At 41.2% G+C, this 17,870-nt stretch overlaps 1 protein-coding gene across 2 annotated transcripts in view; it reads left to right on the forward strand.

Annotated features, from left to right (window-relative positions):
- MTA3 (metastasis associated 1 family member 3) overlaps positions 1 to 17,870 on the forward strand; it is a 164,588-nt gene that overhangs the window by 114,685 nt on the left and 32,033 nt on the right. For both annotated transcript variants that reach the window (XM_082643121.1, XM_082643120.1), the window contains exons 10-11: positions 12,829 to 12,903; positions 14,782 to 14,840. In XM_082643121.1, coding sequence (XP_082499247.1) covers positions 12,829 to 12,903; positions 14,782 to 14,840 — 134 coding nt within the window. The remainder of the gene's footprint in view (positions 1 to 12,828; positions 12,904 to 14,781; positions 14,841 to 17,870) is intronic.

Raw genomic sequence — 17,870 nt, forward strand, 5'->3', positions numbered from 1 at the left:
CTTTTCCAATTTGGATTCCTTTTATTTCCTTTTCTTCTCTGATTGCTGTGGCTAAAACTTCCAAAACTAGGTTGAATAAGAGTGGTGAGAGTGGGCAACCTTGTCTTGTTCCTGATCTTAGTGGAAATGGTTTCAGCTTTTCACCATTGAGGACGATGCTGGCTGTGGGTTTGTCATATATGGCCTTTATTATGTTGAGGAAAGTTCCCTCTATGCCTACTTTCTGCAGGGTTTTTATCATAAATGGGTGTTGAATTTTGTCGAAAGCTTTCTCTGCATCTATTGAAATGATCATATGGTTTTTCTCCTTCAATTTGTTAATATGGTGTATCACATTGATTGATTTGCATATATTGAAGAATCCTTGCATTCCTGGAATAAACCCCACTTGATCATGGTGTATGATCCTTTTAATGTGCTGTTGGATTCTGTTTGCTAGTATTTTGTTGAGGATTTTTGCATCTATGTTCATCAGTGATATTGGCCTGTAGTTTTCTTTCTTTGTGACATCCTTGTCTGGTTTTGGTATCAAGGTGATGGTGGCCTCGTAGAATGAGTTTGGGAGTGTTCCTCCCTCTGCTATATTTTGGAAGAGTTTCAGAAGGATAGGTGTTAGCTCTTCTCTAAATGCTTGATAGAATTCGCCTGTGAAGCCATCTGGTCCTGGGCTTTTGTTTGTTGGAAGATTTTTTATCACAGTTTCAATTTCAGTGCTTGTGATTGGTCTGTTCATATTTTCTATTTCTTCCTGGTTCAGTCTCGGCAGGTTGTGCATTTCTAAAAATTTGTCCATTTCTTCCAGGTTGTCCATTTTATTGGCATAGAGTTGCTTATAGTAATCTCTCATGATCTTTTGTATTTCTGCAGTGTCAGTTGTTACTTCTCCTTTTTCATTTCTAATTCTATTGATTTGAGTCTTCTCCCTTTTTTTCTTGATGAGTCTGGCTAATGGTTTATCAATTTTGTTTATCTTCTCAAAGAACCACCTTTTAGTTTTATTGATCTTTGCTATCGTTTCCTTCATTTCTTTTTCATTTATTTCTGATCTGATTTTTATGATTTCTTTCCTTCTGCTAACTTTGGGATGTTTTTGTTCTTCTTTCTGTAATTGCTTTAGGTGCAAGGTTAGGTTGTTTATTCGAGATGTTTCCTGTTTCTTAAGGTGGGATTGTATTGCTATAAACTTCCCTCTTAGAACTGCTTTTGCTGCATCCCATAGGTTTTGGGTCGTCGTGTCTCCATTGTCATTTGTTTCTAGGTATTTTTTAATTTCCTCTTTGATTTCTTCAGTGATCAGTTCGTTATTAAGTAGTGTATTGTTTAGCCTCCATGTGTTTGTATTTTTTACAGCTCTTTTCCTGTAATTGATATCTAGTCTCATAGCATTGTGGTCGGAAAAGATACTTGATACAATTTCAATTTTCTTAAATTTACCAAGGCTTGATTTGTGACCCAAGCAAGATATGATCTATCCTGGAGAATGTTCCATGAGCACTTGAGAAAAATGTGTATTCTGTTGTTTTTGGATGGAATGTCCTATAAATATCAATTAAGTCCATCTTGTTTAATGTATCATTTAAAGCTTGTGTTTCCTTATTTATTTTCATTTTGGATGATCTGTCCATTGGTGAAAGTGGGGTGTTAAAGTCCCCTACTATGATTGTGTTACTGTCGATTTCTCCTTTTATGGCTGTTAGTATTTGCCTTATGTATTGAGGTGCTCCTATGTTTGGTGCATAAATATTTACAATTGTTATATCTTCTTCTTGGATCGATCCCTTGATCATTATGTAGTGTCCTTCTTTGTCTCTTCTAGTAGTCTTTATTTTAAAGTCAATTTTGTCTGATATGAGAATTGCTACTCCAGCTTTCTTTTGGTTTCCATTTGCATGGAATATCTTTTTCCATCCCCTTACTTTCAGTCTGTATGTGTCTCTAGGTCTGAAGTGGGTCTCTTGTAGGCAGCATATATATGGGTCTTGTTTTTGTATCCATTCAGCCACTCTGTGTCTTTTGGTGGGAGCATTTAGTCCATTTACATTTAAGGTAGTTATCGATATGTATGTTCCTATCCCCATTTTCTTAATTGTTTTGGGTTCGTTATTGTAGGTCTTTTACTTCTGTTGTGTTTCTTGCCTAGAGAAGTTCCTTTAGCATTTGTTGTAAAGCTGGTTTGGTGGTGCTGAACTCTCTCAGCTTTTGCTTGTCTGTAAACGTTTTAATTTCTCCATCAAATCTGAATGAGATCCTTGCTGGGTAGAGTAATCTTGGTTGCAGGTTTTTCTCCTTCATCACTTTAAGTATGTCCTGCCACTCCCTTCTGGCTTGTAGAGTTTCTGCTGAGAGATCAGCTGTTATCCTGATGGGGATTCCCTTGTGTGTTATTTGTTGTTTTTGCCTTGCTGCTTTTAATATGATTTCTTTGTGTTTAATTTTTGACAGTTTGATTAATATGTGTCTTGGCGTATTTCTCCTTGGATTTATTCTGTATGGGACTCTCTGTGCCTCCTGGACTTGATTAACTATTTCCTTTCCCATATTAGGGAAGTTTTCAACTATAATCTCTTCAAATATTTTCTCAGTCCCTTTCTTTTTCTCTTCTTCTTCTGGAACCCCTATAATTCGAATGTTGGTGCGTTTAATGTTGTCCCAGAGGTCTCTGAGACTGTCCTCTGTTCTTTTCATTCTTTTTTCTTTATTTTGCTCTGCATCAGTTATTTCCACTATTTTATCTTCCACCTCACTTATCAGTTCTTCTGCCTCAGTTATTCTGCTATTGATCCCATCTAGAGTATTTTTCATTTCATGTATTGTGTTTTTAATCGATGCTTGATTCATCTTTAGTTCTTCTAGGTCCTTGTTAACTGTTTCTTGCATTTTGTCTATTCTATTTCCAAGATTTTGGATCTGGGAAATAGAATCTTGGATCATCTTTACCATCATTATTCTGAATTCTTTTTCAGGTAGACTGCCTATTACCTCTTCATTTGTTAGGTCTGGTGGGTTTTTATCTTGCTCCTTCTCCTGCTGTGTGTTTTTCTGTCTTCTCATTTTGCTTATGTTACTGTGTTTGGGGTCTCCTTTTTGCAGGCTGCAGGTTCGTAGTTCCCGTTGTTTTTGGTGTCTGTCCCCAGTGGCTAAGGTTGGTTTAGTGGGTTGTGTAGGCTTCCTGGTGGAGGGGACTAGTGCCTGTGTTCTGGTGGATGAGGCTGGATCTTGTCTTTCTGGTGGACAGGTCCACGTCTGGTGGTGTATTTTGGGGTGTCTGTGGACTTTTTATGATTTTAGGCAGCCTCTCTGCTAATGGGTGGCGTTGTGTTCCTGTCTTGCTAGTTGTTTGGCATAGGGTGTCCAGCACTGTAGCTTGCTGGTCGTTGAGTGAAGCTAGGTGCTGGTGTTGAGATGGAGATCTCTGGAAGATTTTCGCCGTTTGATATTATGTGGAGCTGGGAGGTCTCTTGTGGACCAGTGTCCTGAAGTTGGCTCTCCCACCTCAGAGGCACAGCACTGACTCTTGGCTCCTCAATTTGGGATGATATGTTGTCTATTCATGTATTCCACAGATGCAGGGTACATCAAGTTGATTGTGGAGCTTTAATCTGCTGCTTCTGAGGCTGCTGGGAGAGGTTTCCCTTTCTCTTCTCTGTTCTCACAGCTCCTGGGTCTCAGCTTTGGATGTGGCCCCGCCTCTGAGGTCAGGTCGCCGGAGGGCGTCTGTTCTTCGCTCAGACAGGACAGGGTTAAAGGAGCAGCCGCTTCGGGGACTCTTGCTCACTCAGGCCGGGCGGGAGGGAGGGGCACGGAGTGCGGGGCGAGCCTGCAGCGGCAGAGGTCGGCGTGACGTTGCACCAGCCTGAGGCGCGCCGTGCGTTCTCCCAGGGAAGCCGCCCCTGGATCCCGGGACCCCGGCAGTGGCGGGCTGCACAGGCTCCCGGAAGTGCGGTGTGGGCAGTGACCTGCGCTCGCACACAGGCTTCTTGGCGGCAGCAGCAGCAGCCCCAGCGTCCCACGCCCGTCACTGGGCTCCGCGCTTTCAGTCGCGACTCGCGCCCGTCTGTGGAGCCCCTTTAAGCAGCGCTCTTAATCCCCTCTCCTCGCGCACCAGGAAACCAAGAGGGAAGAAAAAGTCTCTTGCCTCTTCGGCAGCTCCAGAGTTTTCCCGGACTCCCTCCCGGCTAGCTGTGGCACATTAGCCCCCTTCACGCTGAGTTCTCGCCGCCAGCCCCAGTCCTCTCTCTGCGCTCTGACCGAAGCCCGAGCCTCAGCTTCCAGCGCTGCGCGCCCCGGTGGGCGAGCAGACAAACCTCTCGGGCTGGTGAGTGCCGCTCGGCACCGATCCTCTGTGTGAGGATCTCTCCGCTTTGCCCTACCCAGGTATGTGGGGAGTTCTTGCCTTTTGGGAGGTCTGGAGTCTTCTGCCAGCGTTCAGTAGGTGTTCTGTAGGAGTTGTTCCACGTGTAGCTGTATTTCTGGTGTATCCGTGGGGAGGAAGGTGATCTCCGCGTCTTACTCTTCCGCCATCTTACCCGGAAGTTCCCCATTTATTGTTAATACTCTTTTGGCTGACAATGAATTCAGCTTTTGACTGAGAATGACTTCTGCCTTGTCTGAAAAACTTTACTGTCCCCTTTGAAGAGAGATTTCATTCTTTATAGAATTCATTAAAAAATTTTTTTCCTCTTTGAGTATTCTAAAGATGTCTCTCTATCTGGCTTACGTAGTTTCTGATGAGAAGTTCCTATGTATGTAAATGTTTCTTTTTCTTGGTGCTCAAGATTTTCTCTTTACTTTTGTTTTACTACTACAGTATGAACCTGTAGTAGTAAACCAAAAGCCCTGGCAGGCTTTTCTTTATAATTATTCTACTTGTAGTTCACTGAGTTTCCTAGAGCTGAGATTTGTTGTTTATGTGTTAGTTTGTATAATTTGTATTGGTCTGTCTTCTAGTGCACTAACTCTTTTCTCGGCTATGTCCAGTATACCGATAAACTTGTTAAAGAAATTCTTCAAATATGATAGCATATTTTCCTAACAGTCATATTTTATTTTTATGCTTTTTATCTCTATGTAAATTCCCCATCTATTCATGTGCATTGTCTGCCTTTTCAACTAGATCCTTCAGTATATTAATACGGTCTCTAGTTGGCCAGGTTTGGATTTCATTGTTGTTCTGGTTACCTTCAATGTACCACTGTACTGGAAGGCTTAATATTTTCATGTACGACCTTTATATCTTTGAGCCTCACAGGGCCCCAAAAGCTTAACTGAATCTCCCCATTTTTGCCGGATATGCAAAATCCTTTCCTGCCTGACTAATTCACCTACACCCCACTCAGCCTTGAACCTAATGGGTTTCACTTCCCTTGCCAGGAGGCAGAATTATTCTCACAAGCCAATCACATCCTCCTGTGGGAACCTTCTTCCGGAACCAGGGCATACCTCACCCTTTTGTTATGCAAAGCCACACTTCCACAGCCCCTACTGGGCTCACTATTCCCAAGTACAGCCTCTGTGTGGCCCTACATGGTGTGTAGTGTCCTCTTCCCCCAGACCGTGAGTATAAGTGACTAATAAACTGCTGTCAGTCTCATCTAGTTTGTCTCCGGTGTCATGTATTGTATATCTGACCACCTTCCACTGTCTTGAGGGGCAGGTCCCTCCCTCGCTGGTGGGATGAATAGGAGGTGAACTGAACATCCACAGACGTCATAGTCTTACCTATGCTTAATGTAGGGCCTGGAAAGCAGAAGGGTATTTTTCTTGTGTTCCTGTCCCATCCTTAGCAGGCCTTGCACTGCAGAGCCTGTCTCCACATTTTGCCCTTCCCCTTGTGGTAGTATGCTGTTGCAAGTCCATGGTGAGGGTGCAGGGAGTTTCTTAGTTGTCCTGTTCCTGCCCAGACTTTGGTAGGCTTTGGGTGCCTGAGTCTCAGCGGTGGAGCTCCCACAGCAATTCTGTTCTTCCCCCAGCTCCCTTGTGGCAACCGGTCTCTGCTTTGTGTAGCCTTTTATTAGCAGGGCTTTTTGGATGTGAGCAAATTTCCTGTCCCCCTCCACTGACCACTGCACTTTGACTGGGACTTGGGGGGTGGGATGGTTTCTAGTCCGTCTCTAGTGGCAGACACTTTTGCTTTGTATGAGAGAAGGATCTAAGAGAAGGATCTGGGAAGCAGTTTTCTGGCCTGGTCCCCAGTGGCAGCTGATCACCATTGTGCACACCCACACCACCACCAATGGGCAGGTTTCTTGCCCTGTCCCAATTCTTTCTGCTGAACATCTGATGGAGGAAAGGGGGTGTGTCGATCCCCTCTGTGCACTGCTTTATTTAGCTTCACCTTCTTACCAAGGTTGATAAGTTGTGTGTTCATTTTCATTCCTTCATTTTTCCTTATGGTTTCCTTTTTGATCCATGGATTGTTTAGAAGTAAGTTCCACATATTTGTAGGATTTTTTTCCCCATATATTTTTCAGTTACGAATTCTGGTTTAATTCTGTTGTGTTCAGAAAACATACTTTGTTAAATACACACAAACACACATACACACACACACACAGATTTTACATTTTGAAGACTTGATTGATTCTACCATAGTATATGGTTTGGTTGGTGAATGCACCATGTGCTCTTGAAAAGAACAGATATTTTGCTGTTAGGTATAGTATTCTGTAAATGCTACTTGGGTCAAGTTTATTGATAATGTTGTTCAAGTCTTCTGGAGCCTTACTGATTTTCTGCCCACTTGTTGTGTTACTTGTTGAGAGAGCAGTATTAAAAGTCTCTAGCTGGGCTTCCCTGGTGGCGCAGTGGTTGAGAGTCCGCCTGCCGATGCAGGGGACACGGGTTCGTGCCCCGGTCCGGGAAGATCGCACATGCCGCGGAGTGGATAGGCCCGTGAGCCATGGCCGCTAAGCCTGCGCGTCCAGAGCCTGTGCTCCGCAACAGGAGAGGCCACAACAGTGAGAGGCCCGCGTACCGCAGAAAATATATATATATATATATATATATATATAATTATCAGTTTAAATCCATCATTTTACCCTGAGTTTTCCATTTGTCCCATTGTTCTTTATTCCCCCCACACACTTTTTAAAAATTTTGATTTATTTTATTTTTTTGGCTGCTTTGGGTCTTCGTTGCTGTACAGGGGCTACTCTTTGTTGCAGTGCGCGGGCTTCTCATTGCGGTGGCTTCTCTTGTGGAGCGTGGGCTCTAGGTGCACGGGCTTCAGTAGTTGTGGCATGCGGGCTCAGTAGTTGTGGCTTGCAGGCTCTAGAGCGCAGGCTCAATAGTTGTGGCACACGGGCTTAGTTGCTCCGCGGCATGTGGGATCTTCCCGGACCAGGGCTCAAACTTGTGTCCCCTGCATTGGCAGGTGGATTCTTAACCACTGTGCCACCAGGGAAGCCCCTCTTCCCCCTTTCTTGATTGATTTTTTATGACGCCCATTTCATCTCTCCTGGTGGCTTACTAATTAAACTTTTTTTTTTTTTTTTTTTTTGCGGTACTAGGCCTCTCACTATTGTGGCCTCTCCCGTTGCGGAGCACAGGCTCCGGACACTCAGGCTCAGCGGCCATGGCTCACGGGCCCAGCCGCTCCGCGGCATGTGGGATCCTCCCAGACCGGGGCACGAACCCGTGTCCCCTGCATCGGCAGGCGGACTCTCAACCACTGCGCCACCAGGGAAGCCCACTAATTAAACTTTTGTTTAGTGATTTACAATATATATCTTTTCTTTTTTCTTTTTTTTTTTTTTTTTTTTTTTTGCGGTACGCGGGCCTCTCACTGTTGTGGCCTCTCCCATTGTGGAGCACAGGCTCTGGACGCACAGGCCCAGCGGCCATGGCTCATGGGCTCAGCCACTCTGCAGCATGCAGGATCTTCCAGGACCAGGGCACGAACCCGTGTCCCCTGCATCGGCAGGCGGACTCTCAACCACTGCGCCACCAGGGAAGCCCTACAATATATATCTTTAATGTACCACAGTTTACCTTCAATCAAATTCTGCTTAGATCACATAGATTATAAGAAACATAAAACAGTACACTTCTAGTTCTTCCTTCCCATTCTTGTGCTTTTGTCGCCATACATTTTATTTCTGTACATGTTCTAAGTCTCACAGTGCATTATTACGATTTCTTGCTTTAGGCAATCAGTGATCTTTTAAAAAGATTAATCCCCCGCCCATTTTTATTTACTTATTGTTACTTATTTTTTAAAAATTTACCATTTCTGCCCCTCTCCATTTCTTTGTGTACATTCAGATTTCCACCACCACCTATGGATTTCTCAGGTCTCCTCCACTGGCTCAGTTCTTTCTGATGAACACCTGATAAGAAATCTCTGGCAAATGTGTTTGGATTCCCCTTGTGTCTAGAGCTTCCACAGATGCTAAACAGTTGTCCTAGCCCACTGTTGACCTTTAATAATCTGGCAAATTTTTTTGTTGTTCATCACCTGTTTCTTTTATGCTCTGCCAAAGTAAAAATACTTAGAGGCCTGTCTCTCCTTGGAGTGACTTGGGAATTTAGTTCAGTTGATTGTCTTGTAATCTTAGCTCTCTGATGGACTAAAGAGTTGGTGTGGTTTTATAAATTATCTGTTTCTTTCCTCATCTTTAGAGTGGGGATGACATTCTCTTGTGGATTTCTACATCCTAAACAGGACCTGAAATATGCAGAGGAACCTGAAAATTCAAAGGGCAAAATAGCGAAGTCCTCCCGTCTTCATACAGTGGAGTCCTTTGCCATAGAAACTCCTTTCAGCAAAGGGTATTTCCTGGCTGTTGTATCATTTAGACTTCAGTTGCAGATAACAAAATATTGGAGCTGTTTTAAACAGAATGGGATTTAACTTTAGAAATTAGATGCTTAAAATCATTGATAGGGTTGGAGAAGTAGGCTCAAGCTGGACCTCAGAATAGTCCCACAGAAATGGTTCCACAAGTGAGCTCTTAACCTCTGCCCCATATGGAAGTTGAGAAGCTGCTGAGTTAACTTCTGAGCCAGGATCACACTACTTTAGCCGTGATCTTGAGATCAGGAAACCTCTAGCAGCGTCACTGGCTCTAGAACAATTTTGTGCCTCCTACTTCTGCTGCAGCAAAATGGATCCCTTGTACACCATCCACTCTATGCCTGCTTAATTCACTTCTGAATTTGTCTTATACACATACATCTGATTGGCAGAAATAAATCCAAGGGGGTCTTAGAAATATAATGTTTGGATTTCTAGCCTTTGTAGCATAAGCAAGTGAACTAGAGGGAAGTTGGAAAGGATACTGAGCAAGTCATAATTAGAGACGACAGAATCCATTTGAGTGAGCTATTATGAGGAGAAAGAAATTTATTAAAGGCTGTCAGAAGGCTAACAGATGTTAGCCAGGGATCCACGTTTCGATGCTTCACAGACAGGACTTGTGAAGCCAAGAGCGGTATCTAACCCCACAATGGCAGTGCTCTAACAGGAACCCCGCTACAACATCTGCTACCTCTACTCAGCAATCTTGCATGATTCTGTTCTACCTTGACTCTGTCAGTAAGTGCCACGTATCTAGGGTCTATTCTTAGAACACTTCACTTTTTACCAATTTTTGTATTAGAGTACTTTTGCTTATAAGTGAAAGAAACTCAACCTCATCTAGTTTAGAATAAAGGATAGATACTTTGGTTACATTAGTCAGGGTTCTTGGTAAATACAGAATTCACTATAATTTAAACCGAAAGGCATACAGGATATTAGGTTCTCATAAAATCTCTGGGAAGACTAGAGAACCAGGTTTGGATGCTGCACTTCCAGAAACAGTGGAAAGACCCATGCCCTCTGCTGCTTGGAATCCGTGCTGTCGGACATGGATGGCAGAAAAGTCAACACACAAGCCCCAGAAGAACATGATATCCCAGCCACTGTTCTTGCCAAACTATCCAGTCTGCCTGCATGCAGCCTTATTCTGATGTTGCTAACTCCTATATCTAAATGTCATGCACATTTGTCAGCTTGGCTAAACCTGGCCTGTATGTCTGCATCCTTGTTCAAGAGTGTCTGGGGAAAATGTATTTAGAGCTTCAAGGAAGGTAAGCTGGAAGTAGGTTGGAAATGGGTGTACAGTTTCTGCCACCACCCACTTCTTTGACTACTTAACATCCATCTTTGCCGTCTCTACATGCTTCCTTTCCAGACATCAACTTTAAAACAATAGTAATTATCCCTGAATCATTAGAAAATATGGTACTATCTCCTTAAATGGGGAGGCTTAAATTTAATGTCACAGCATCCATCTCTGGTCGCTGTTTATTCCTCTTCTGGTTTTAGCCACACCCCTGTCTTTATAGCTTGTAACTGCTGCATTAAATTATAAAGGTAAAAACACCACCACGAACAGACCTTATATCAAAATAGAAAGGGAACTGGGTGCAGAAGGAAAATAATTACACTGAGCCAGGAAGAAAACATAGATAGCTTCGTTAGTCTTCCGTTCTCCCTTTGTGAAGCTCTTCCTGATGCCTTCATTGCCATTCAGAATAGAACAGCACCCACCACACACACACACTGTTCTCCCCTCCATATCTTAAATGACCAGAGTTCTTAGTCTGGTGGGGTGACCCAAACCTTCATTCTTGAAGGTTCTGGGCCCTGGGTTAGAAGCAGTGTTTTGCGGGAGTAAGTCATTCATAAGTCTGTGTGTGCTATTGCTAGTCAGTAGTACAGAAAAGGCAAATCATATCTAGAATAATTGTCCATTCAATGAAAACAGGTAACTGCTATTCCCGGATGCTGAGAGTCTAATCTAACTGACATGTTACCAGGAATGGTGTTATGTTGGAGGCCCAGTGTACTCTGTTCCTTGCAGATTAGACACTTGGAGTAATCAGATCAGAATGGGTGAGAGGACATCCCTGTGGTGGCATCCACATGTGTGTCCATTTTGTTTACGTGTCCTCTGAGCAGTCATTGGGTGGCTAGGGAAAGAGGCTGGCTTATAGCCATAGGGATCATCTTAATCCAGCAGACGAGTGAAAAACCTCCTTTGCAGAGGAGCCTTTGTGAACGTGGGGGCTCAGATATCCTCACAGCCAGGCCCACCCTCAGATGTCTGTCCCACAAACCTCTTTTATAAGCCTCATTGTTACCAGTCCTCTAATCTCATTCCTTTCAAGTCCCTGATCATTGTGACAAGTAAGTAACCATTGTCCAAGGATGGGTGTGGGTTGGTACCTCTGGCCATCTCTCTTGCAACTCAGAGTAGAAAACCAGATGTCCACTCTAATGTTCTGCCCTCCAAAAGGATCTCCCTTCTTCACTGGGCTTCACAGTCACTCCTGCCTGGGGCTGAAATGCTGCAGCAGTATAATTCCAGTGGGTGCCAGTACATCATGCGGAGCCATCTGCCACATTCGGATTTTTTCCTCTTCAGTTGACGTGTTGGAACTCCCATGAAGGCTGAGTGAGGGTTGAGGGAGAAATGATACTGTATCAGGAGTGGACACACTGAGATGTGACCTACACTACTCCTTGATGAGAGTGTGCTGGTGCTGAGTACAGCTGATTAGGACTTTATGGCTTAGATAAAATCTGACTCGTGAGGAAGCACAGGTTACAGGGTCACTTGGTTTTCTTTTCTCAGGTTTCCAGGTAAATTGCATGCCCGGGCCTATTTCCCAGAAGAAGAATAATTAGGGGATAAGAGGTTTTGGCTTGCTTAAAACCCTGGAGACTGCCTCAGCTGTCCTGTGAGGTGTTGCTGTAGTTGGCTCCTTGACACCATCCCTCAGACACTTTCAGCTCCATTAGATTGCTTGTTAAATTGGAGAAAATTATATTTGCTTTAACTGCAATCCAAATGCCAGCTGTGCCGATCTGTTCCTGTAAGGAGACCACATTTGTTGAAGTTCCCACCCAGTTAAGTTTTAAAATAACGTCCTTTTTCTGAACTCCATTTATCTTTCTCTTTAGACCAAACAGGTGAGTTAAATGTGGAGATGACAGGAACTGCATGGTTGTTGTACATGTGGGTCATAAACAGACCCCTAGCTGCACTGAGGTCTGGGAAGAACTATTTTAACTCTAACCCCAGTGGTGCATTAGGGCAAGCTGGGAGTCAGAGGGTGCTGAGTCACCTCTCAGTAAAATCTGCCACAACAGCTAAAAATCAAATGTTATCAGTCATTTTGTTTGATCTGCCCTGATTTGCATCTTGGAAGACTAACAGATCTCCCTTTACAGAGGGACATATTAAATATATTCTTTCATTGTGGGTCTCATAAGTAAAGGCTCATTTGGCCATTTTGAATAATTATGGAAAATAGCAGACAAGCTTCCTATTTTTCTAATATGTACCGCACTTGGCTGTGTTCTTTTTCAGAGATTTAGGTTTTCGTTTTATTTACAACAAAATAGATCAGAATAGAGCAGTTTTGGAAAGGATTGAGAAATATTATACCAGAGACCAATGACCCCCAGTTGTAGGTGGCATCTTTGGAAGTTGAAGAACTCAGTCCAGATTCTTTAAAATATCATTTCTAAAAATTGTACTTCCACCCCACCTATAGCCCGAGAAAAACTGAGTAAGTCATGAAGTATTTTCAGTTGTAAGGTTTATAATTTTTAACAGAATGGGAGTTGAGAAATGGAATGTGTTGTATCAGCATCTCTAGCTGAATAGAACTTGTTTGGGGACCCTTTTGCTCAGAATTAATTTCAGTTTTTCAAACATTTCTTCTAGAATGCATCTTCCATGTGGATTATTACCTCCTTATTTTTAAGAAGTGGTTTTAAAGGAAAAGAGTTTCTACGGTAGCTTGCTTTCATTATCATGTTGAATTTTTTTTCAGCTCCCTTGGAAATCATTGACTAGCATCATTGAATATTATTACATGTGGAAAACTACTGACAGATATGTGCAGCAGGTAATTTTTTCATATTGCTACCAATACAATTGCATTAAAATGAACTTTCTATTTATACATTAATATTTCTTAGCAATATGCTTAGTTTTAAATTTGTTTTGTTTGCTTTATCTTTCCTAGACCATTTTAAAGTACGTGATTTCATATCTTTAACATATTATTTTAAGATTTTAGTCTCGATATTTTCTTTACTTCAGATTCCATTATGATAAATATTTTGGACAGACAGCAGGGAAAGATACCAATAGAGAGGTATTATTTTCCTTGTAGGTGCCTGGTGCTTCATCTCTTTGTGAGTATAGTTGACAGGAATGACTTAAAATGTGTAAAAGATCTTCTGAACCCTCCTAGACATTTTTGTGGTTATACCCCCTAAGTCTTTGACCTTAACTGTAGTAGTTAGTCTTTACTAGTTTGATACTTCGTACATAAGCACACAACTTTTTTTCCCAAAATTATCTCTAAAAGCAGGGAATCACTTATTTTGTAAATTCTCCCCAAATGTCCCAAATTGAGGTAATTCTGTTAGTTACCTATTTTGAGTAATACTACTTTTGGGGGAAAGATACATTTTCCTCAAGTGACCTCAGTCAGTATATTATATTCTTCTAGTTAACATGTCAGAACTGGTAAAGAAAGGGGCAAGTATATTTAACACAGACATTATTTTTCCTAAGTATATGATCACCCAATGGCAAGTGTTAGATGCTATAAAAATACAATTTAAAGATCACTTTAAAAATTACCATAGTGAGTTGTTGAGGTTGTGAATAGTGAATAGATACCCATGGCTTGTTGAAAGATTCCCAGCATCACATCATATATAATTCAGAAAGTGTTCATTTCAAATTAGCATCCAAATCCAGGCAAGATGGTTCTTTAGGACATTAGTCTGCCATCTTCTCACCTGTTGGCTTTCCTAATAAAGTTGCTCTCCTGCCCCCACCCCCCACCCCCCCAGATACTTACTTCAAACAACTTAGGTAGCGTGAAGACCATGTGCTCTGGAAAACCTGCGTTATTCAAAGTGAAAAGAGTCCCTAAAGATAGATGGTGGCGATGATGGCATCAAGGATGGTTGAAAGTGTTTGGATAAAATTATTTCCAAAAATTTGGGCTCCTTCTTTAAAAGTTTTAAGTTGTCTCCTTAAATGTTTTTGTTTCCTTCTCATTGAGCAAATGGAGGGTTGTCTTATATTCTGATTTGTCTTCATTTTGAGTATCTACCATACATTATTTTCCTTCCCTATTTGCATTTATTACTGTGTTGGTCACTCTCTGGATGTGATTATATAATCTTTTCCCCATTCCTTTCCCTGCATTTGGCTCCTAATTGGTTCCTAAATCTCTGACATGAGTTCAGACAAGCTTTAAAGTTTACTGCATGTCTCCCAACATCTGAGGGTACATGCTTATTTAATTGGACTTAGATTAGTTACTGTCTCCTCTTTCATGGACTTTGGAAACTAATCATCTCTGAATAATTTTCTAAAAGCAAAGGTTATGCATGTTTTTTTTCCCTCTGAGAAGGGCAAAAAAGAAATAAAATAGAAACTAAATGTGAAAAGTAAAAATAGTTACTTATAAGTCCTGTTTATCTACTCATGGAGGAATAGGAAACGGAGTTGTTCATTGCTTTATTTTTAAAATTTGTGTCTAAAATGTTTTTAATACTTGTAGTTCTGTACCTCAGAATCTAGTGATTTTTTTCTTACAAATCACTGCAGTTTATGTGCATGAAAGAAAAGCTCATCTTAAAAAGGCAATTTTTGAATTATACTTTAATGTTTTATTTTCTTGTGAATTTTTTAAGGCAGATGAAGTGGTAATAATTATTCGACATCGTGTGTAAAATATTTTATCTATCTTTTGAATTAGAAACGTCTAAAAGCAGCAGAAGCTGAGAGTAAGCTGAAACAAGTATATATCCCAACTTAGTAAGTAATGGAAATCTTTTAAAATATTTGCCATGGTATTAATTCTCTTCAAAACAAAATATGTACATTTTGGTCAGTTTCAGCCAAATTTGAATTTCTTTATGTATCTTATTTTCTTCCACTACAAAGCACTGTTTGCTTTCCATTATAGTGTCACTTAAATGACCTTTTTTAGAAAGAAAAATGGCTGATGGGGGAAACCCCAAGTCAGCCAACAAAAGGACCAGAGGAAACATGCCATCAAAGCTTCAGGGAGGATTTCCCTGGTGGTCCAGTGGTTAAGACTCCACGCTTCCAGTGCACGGGGGTGCACGTTCAACCCCTAGTCGGGAATTAAGATCCCACATGCCACGCAGCGTGGCAAGAAAAACAAACAAACAAATAAAAAGCTTCAGGGAAAGTGTTAGAAAACTAACCTATGAAAATATTATTTGAAGCAAATGTGTTTCAGAAAGCTAGCAACTTTTGAAACTTCTGTATTGTTTAAAGTATTTTGTTTGGGTAATGTGCATTGCCCTTTTGAGGTATGTTGTTTATTTGGTTGAGGATTTTACATTGTTTGGGGAAAGGGTTAGGGGATATAATTAGAACCAAACTTTGTAAATATTGGATAAATAATGAATAGGTTTCAGTTGTTTCAGGTGCCTAGCATTCTATCATTATTGTCCTTTTGGTTTAGAAATCATTGTCATATCAAAATGAATGCCAGTTTTCTCTTCATTTGCTACATTTTAAATGAATTACCTTTTTTTGAGGTCAGGAGTTTGACAGTTCATTTGTTCAGGAAAATTTATTGAGCACCATGTATATAGTGCTATCCTAGGTTCTTTGGGGATTAAAATGAAACTTACTACAGCGTTCTGTGTACTGATTCAAGCTTTTTCACTCTTTGAGCTCAGTACAGTTGTTTTATACCTAGCCTTTTGTTTACTGAATTTTGATATATTAATACATATTTTTATAAACAGGAGGCCTCATAGACACTGCATTGTTATATTTCTTATTAATCTTTTATCTCAAGATAGATAACATGTAATTTACAGGGTCCATAATTTTTATTCAGAGCTGTAATGTCCTTCCTGCAGAGTGGTTTCTAATATTTTAGAAAATTACATGTTTTATTGGACTAATCTATAAAAGATCAACTCCCCAAAGAAAACACTGCTGTGATTCATGTGTCTTAGATTTTCAAAAACAAGCATACCAGCTTTCTTATACTTTGCAATACTGTCACATCAAAGGAAAAGTACATTTAGCCAGTTTTCAGCAAATAACCCAGATAATTGTTGCTATTCTGTTTTGCATTGACTTTGGAGTCTTGATCTAAGCCTTGATCTAAGTCAAAGACCAGTATGTGGGCCAAATCTGACCTGCCACCGGTTTTTGTAAATAAAGTGTTATGGAATACAGCCATGTTCATTCATTTATGTATTGTCTCTGTCTGCTTTTGTGCTCCAATGGCAGTGCTCAGTGGTTGTGACAGAAATTATAATACCCACGAAGCTTAAAACATTTACTCTGCCAACCCCTGATCCAACTGAATGATTTTTAAAGATCAAGACAGAGTTTCTATTCATACTTTTTAAAAATGTTATATAAATCATGTATATAAATAGAATATATGAATTCTATTTATTATGAATTTATTATTCATAATAAATTCTGTTATGAATCTGTACTGTTGAGTTGGATAAGAATCTGAGTTCTTTGAAGAATTTCCCAATTAACTCTGAAATATTATTTTAAAACAAATAATAGATTACGTTTTTTAGGGGAGGGGATGCCGTGCTACATGGCTTGTGGGATCTTAGTTCCCTGACCAGGGATCAAATCCAGGCCCATGGCAGTGAAAGCACCAAGTCCTAACCACTGGACCACCAGCGAATCCCCAAGACTTATTTTATACTGTCATTCTTTTGAGACTGGCAGTCTCCTATATATATGCAAAGCACTCTGTTCAGTACTAGAGGTAGATCAGTTAAGACACGTTGTCTTCTGGAGCCTATGTTCTATTGTGGGGGAGACAGATGCCAAACAGCTAGTCACCCAGTGTGTTGAGTACTCTGATGGTGAAGAAGAGAGGGTGTGACAGTTTGTTCTGGGGACCACACTCAGTTGATGCTGTCAGGAAAGATTCCTTGTGGAGGTGAGTTTGAGTGAACTGTAGAGGAGGGATCATTCAGGTGACGGAGGCTTTCCAGGCCAATGGGATTGTGAGATGGGAAGGGGCAGAACAGAGTTAAGGAGGTGAGAGAAAGGCAGTGTGGCTGGTATGAAGAGAGTGGTGAGCCATGGGAGGCCAATGTGGTAGGCAAGGGCCAGGAGTTAGCCATCTGATAAACAGTGGAATTGGATTGTAAACAAGGATCATGATTAAATTCCTACGTACTTTAAGACTACTGGCTACATTTTGGAAAATGGTATGGGGAAACGGGAGTGGATGTAAGAACACCAATTATGAAGTTCTTGGAGAAGAAAGATGATAGTAGCTTGACCCAGAGCTGTGGCCTGGAAATGGTATGCTATTTAGAGGTGATTGACTTGTATGGGGAGATAGAGGGGAGATATCAAGCTGAGTCCCAGGTTTCTGGCTAGCTCAATTAACTAGGTGGATTGCTGTGCTATTCACCATGATGAGAAACTGTGGCAGAGAACCAGGTTGGGTCATTTTGAGTTTATTTTCTCCAAAAAGAGGTGTTGAATATGCTGTCAGATATATTGGTCTTAAACTCAGGAGAAAGTTCTGGGCTAGAGGTCCATATTTGAGCTTCATCAGCCTATAATATTGTGCTTGAAACTATGGATGAGATTTCTTAGAGTAATAAGAAAAAAGAGCCTTGGACCAAACTTGAGGAAATCTGTTCAATATATCAGATAGAGTATGATAGCTGAAAAAGGATAGCCAGGTGAGTGCATTATCACAACCTGAGAGAGGAGTGTCTTTCAAGGAGGGAAAGAGATTAATGGTGTCAAATGCTAATGAAAAATAGCCAGGGAATTTAGCAACATGGAGGTCGATGGTAATCTTTA

The sequence above is a fragment of the Mesoplodon mirus genome (genome assembly GCF_964341445.2).
Source record: "Mesoplodon mirus genome assembly, chromosome: 14".
Lineage (NCBI taxonomy): Eukaryota > Metazoa > Chordata > Mammalia > Artiodactyla > Ziphiidae > Mesoplodon > Mesoplodon mirus.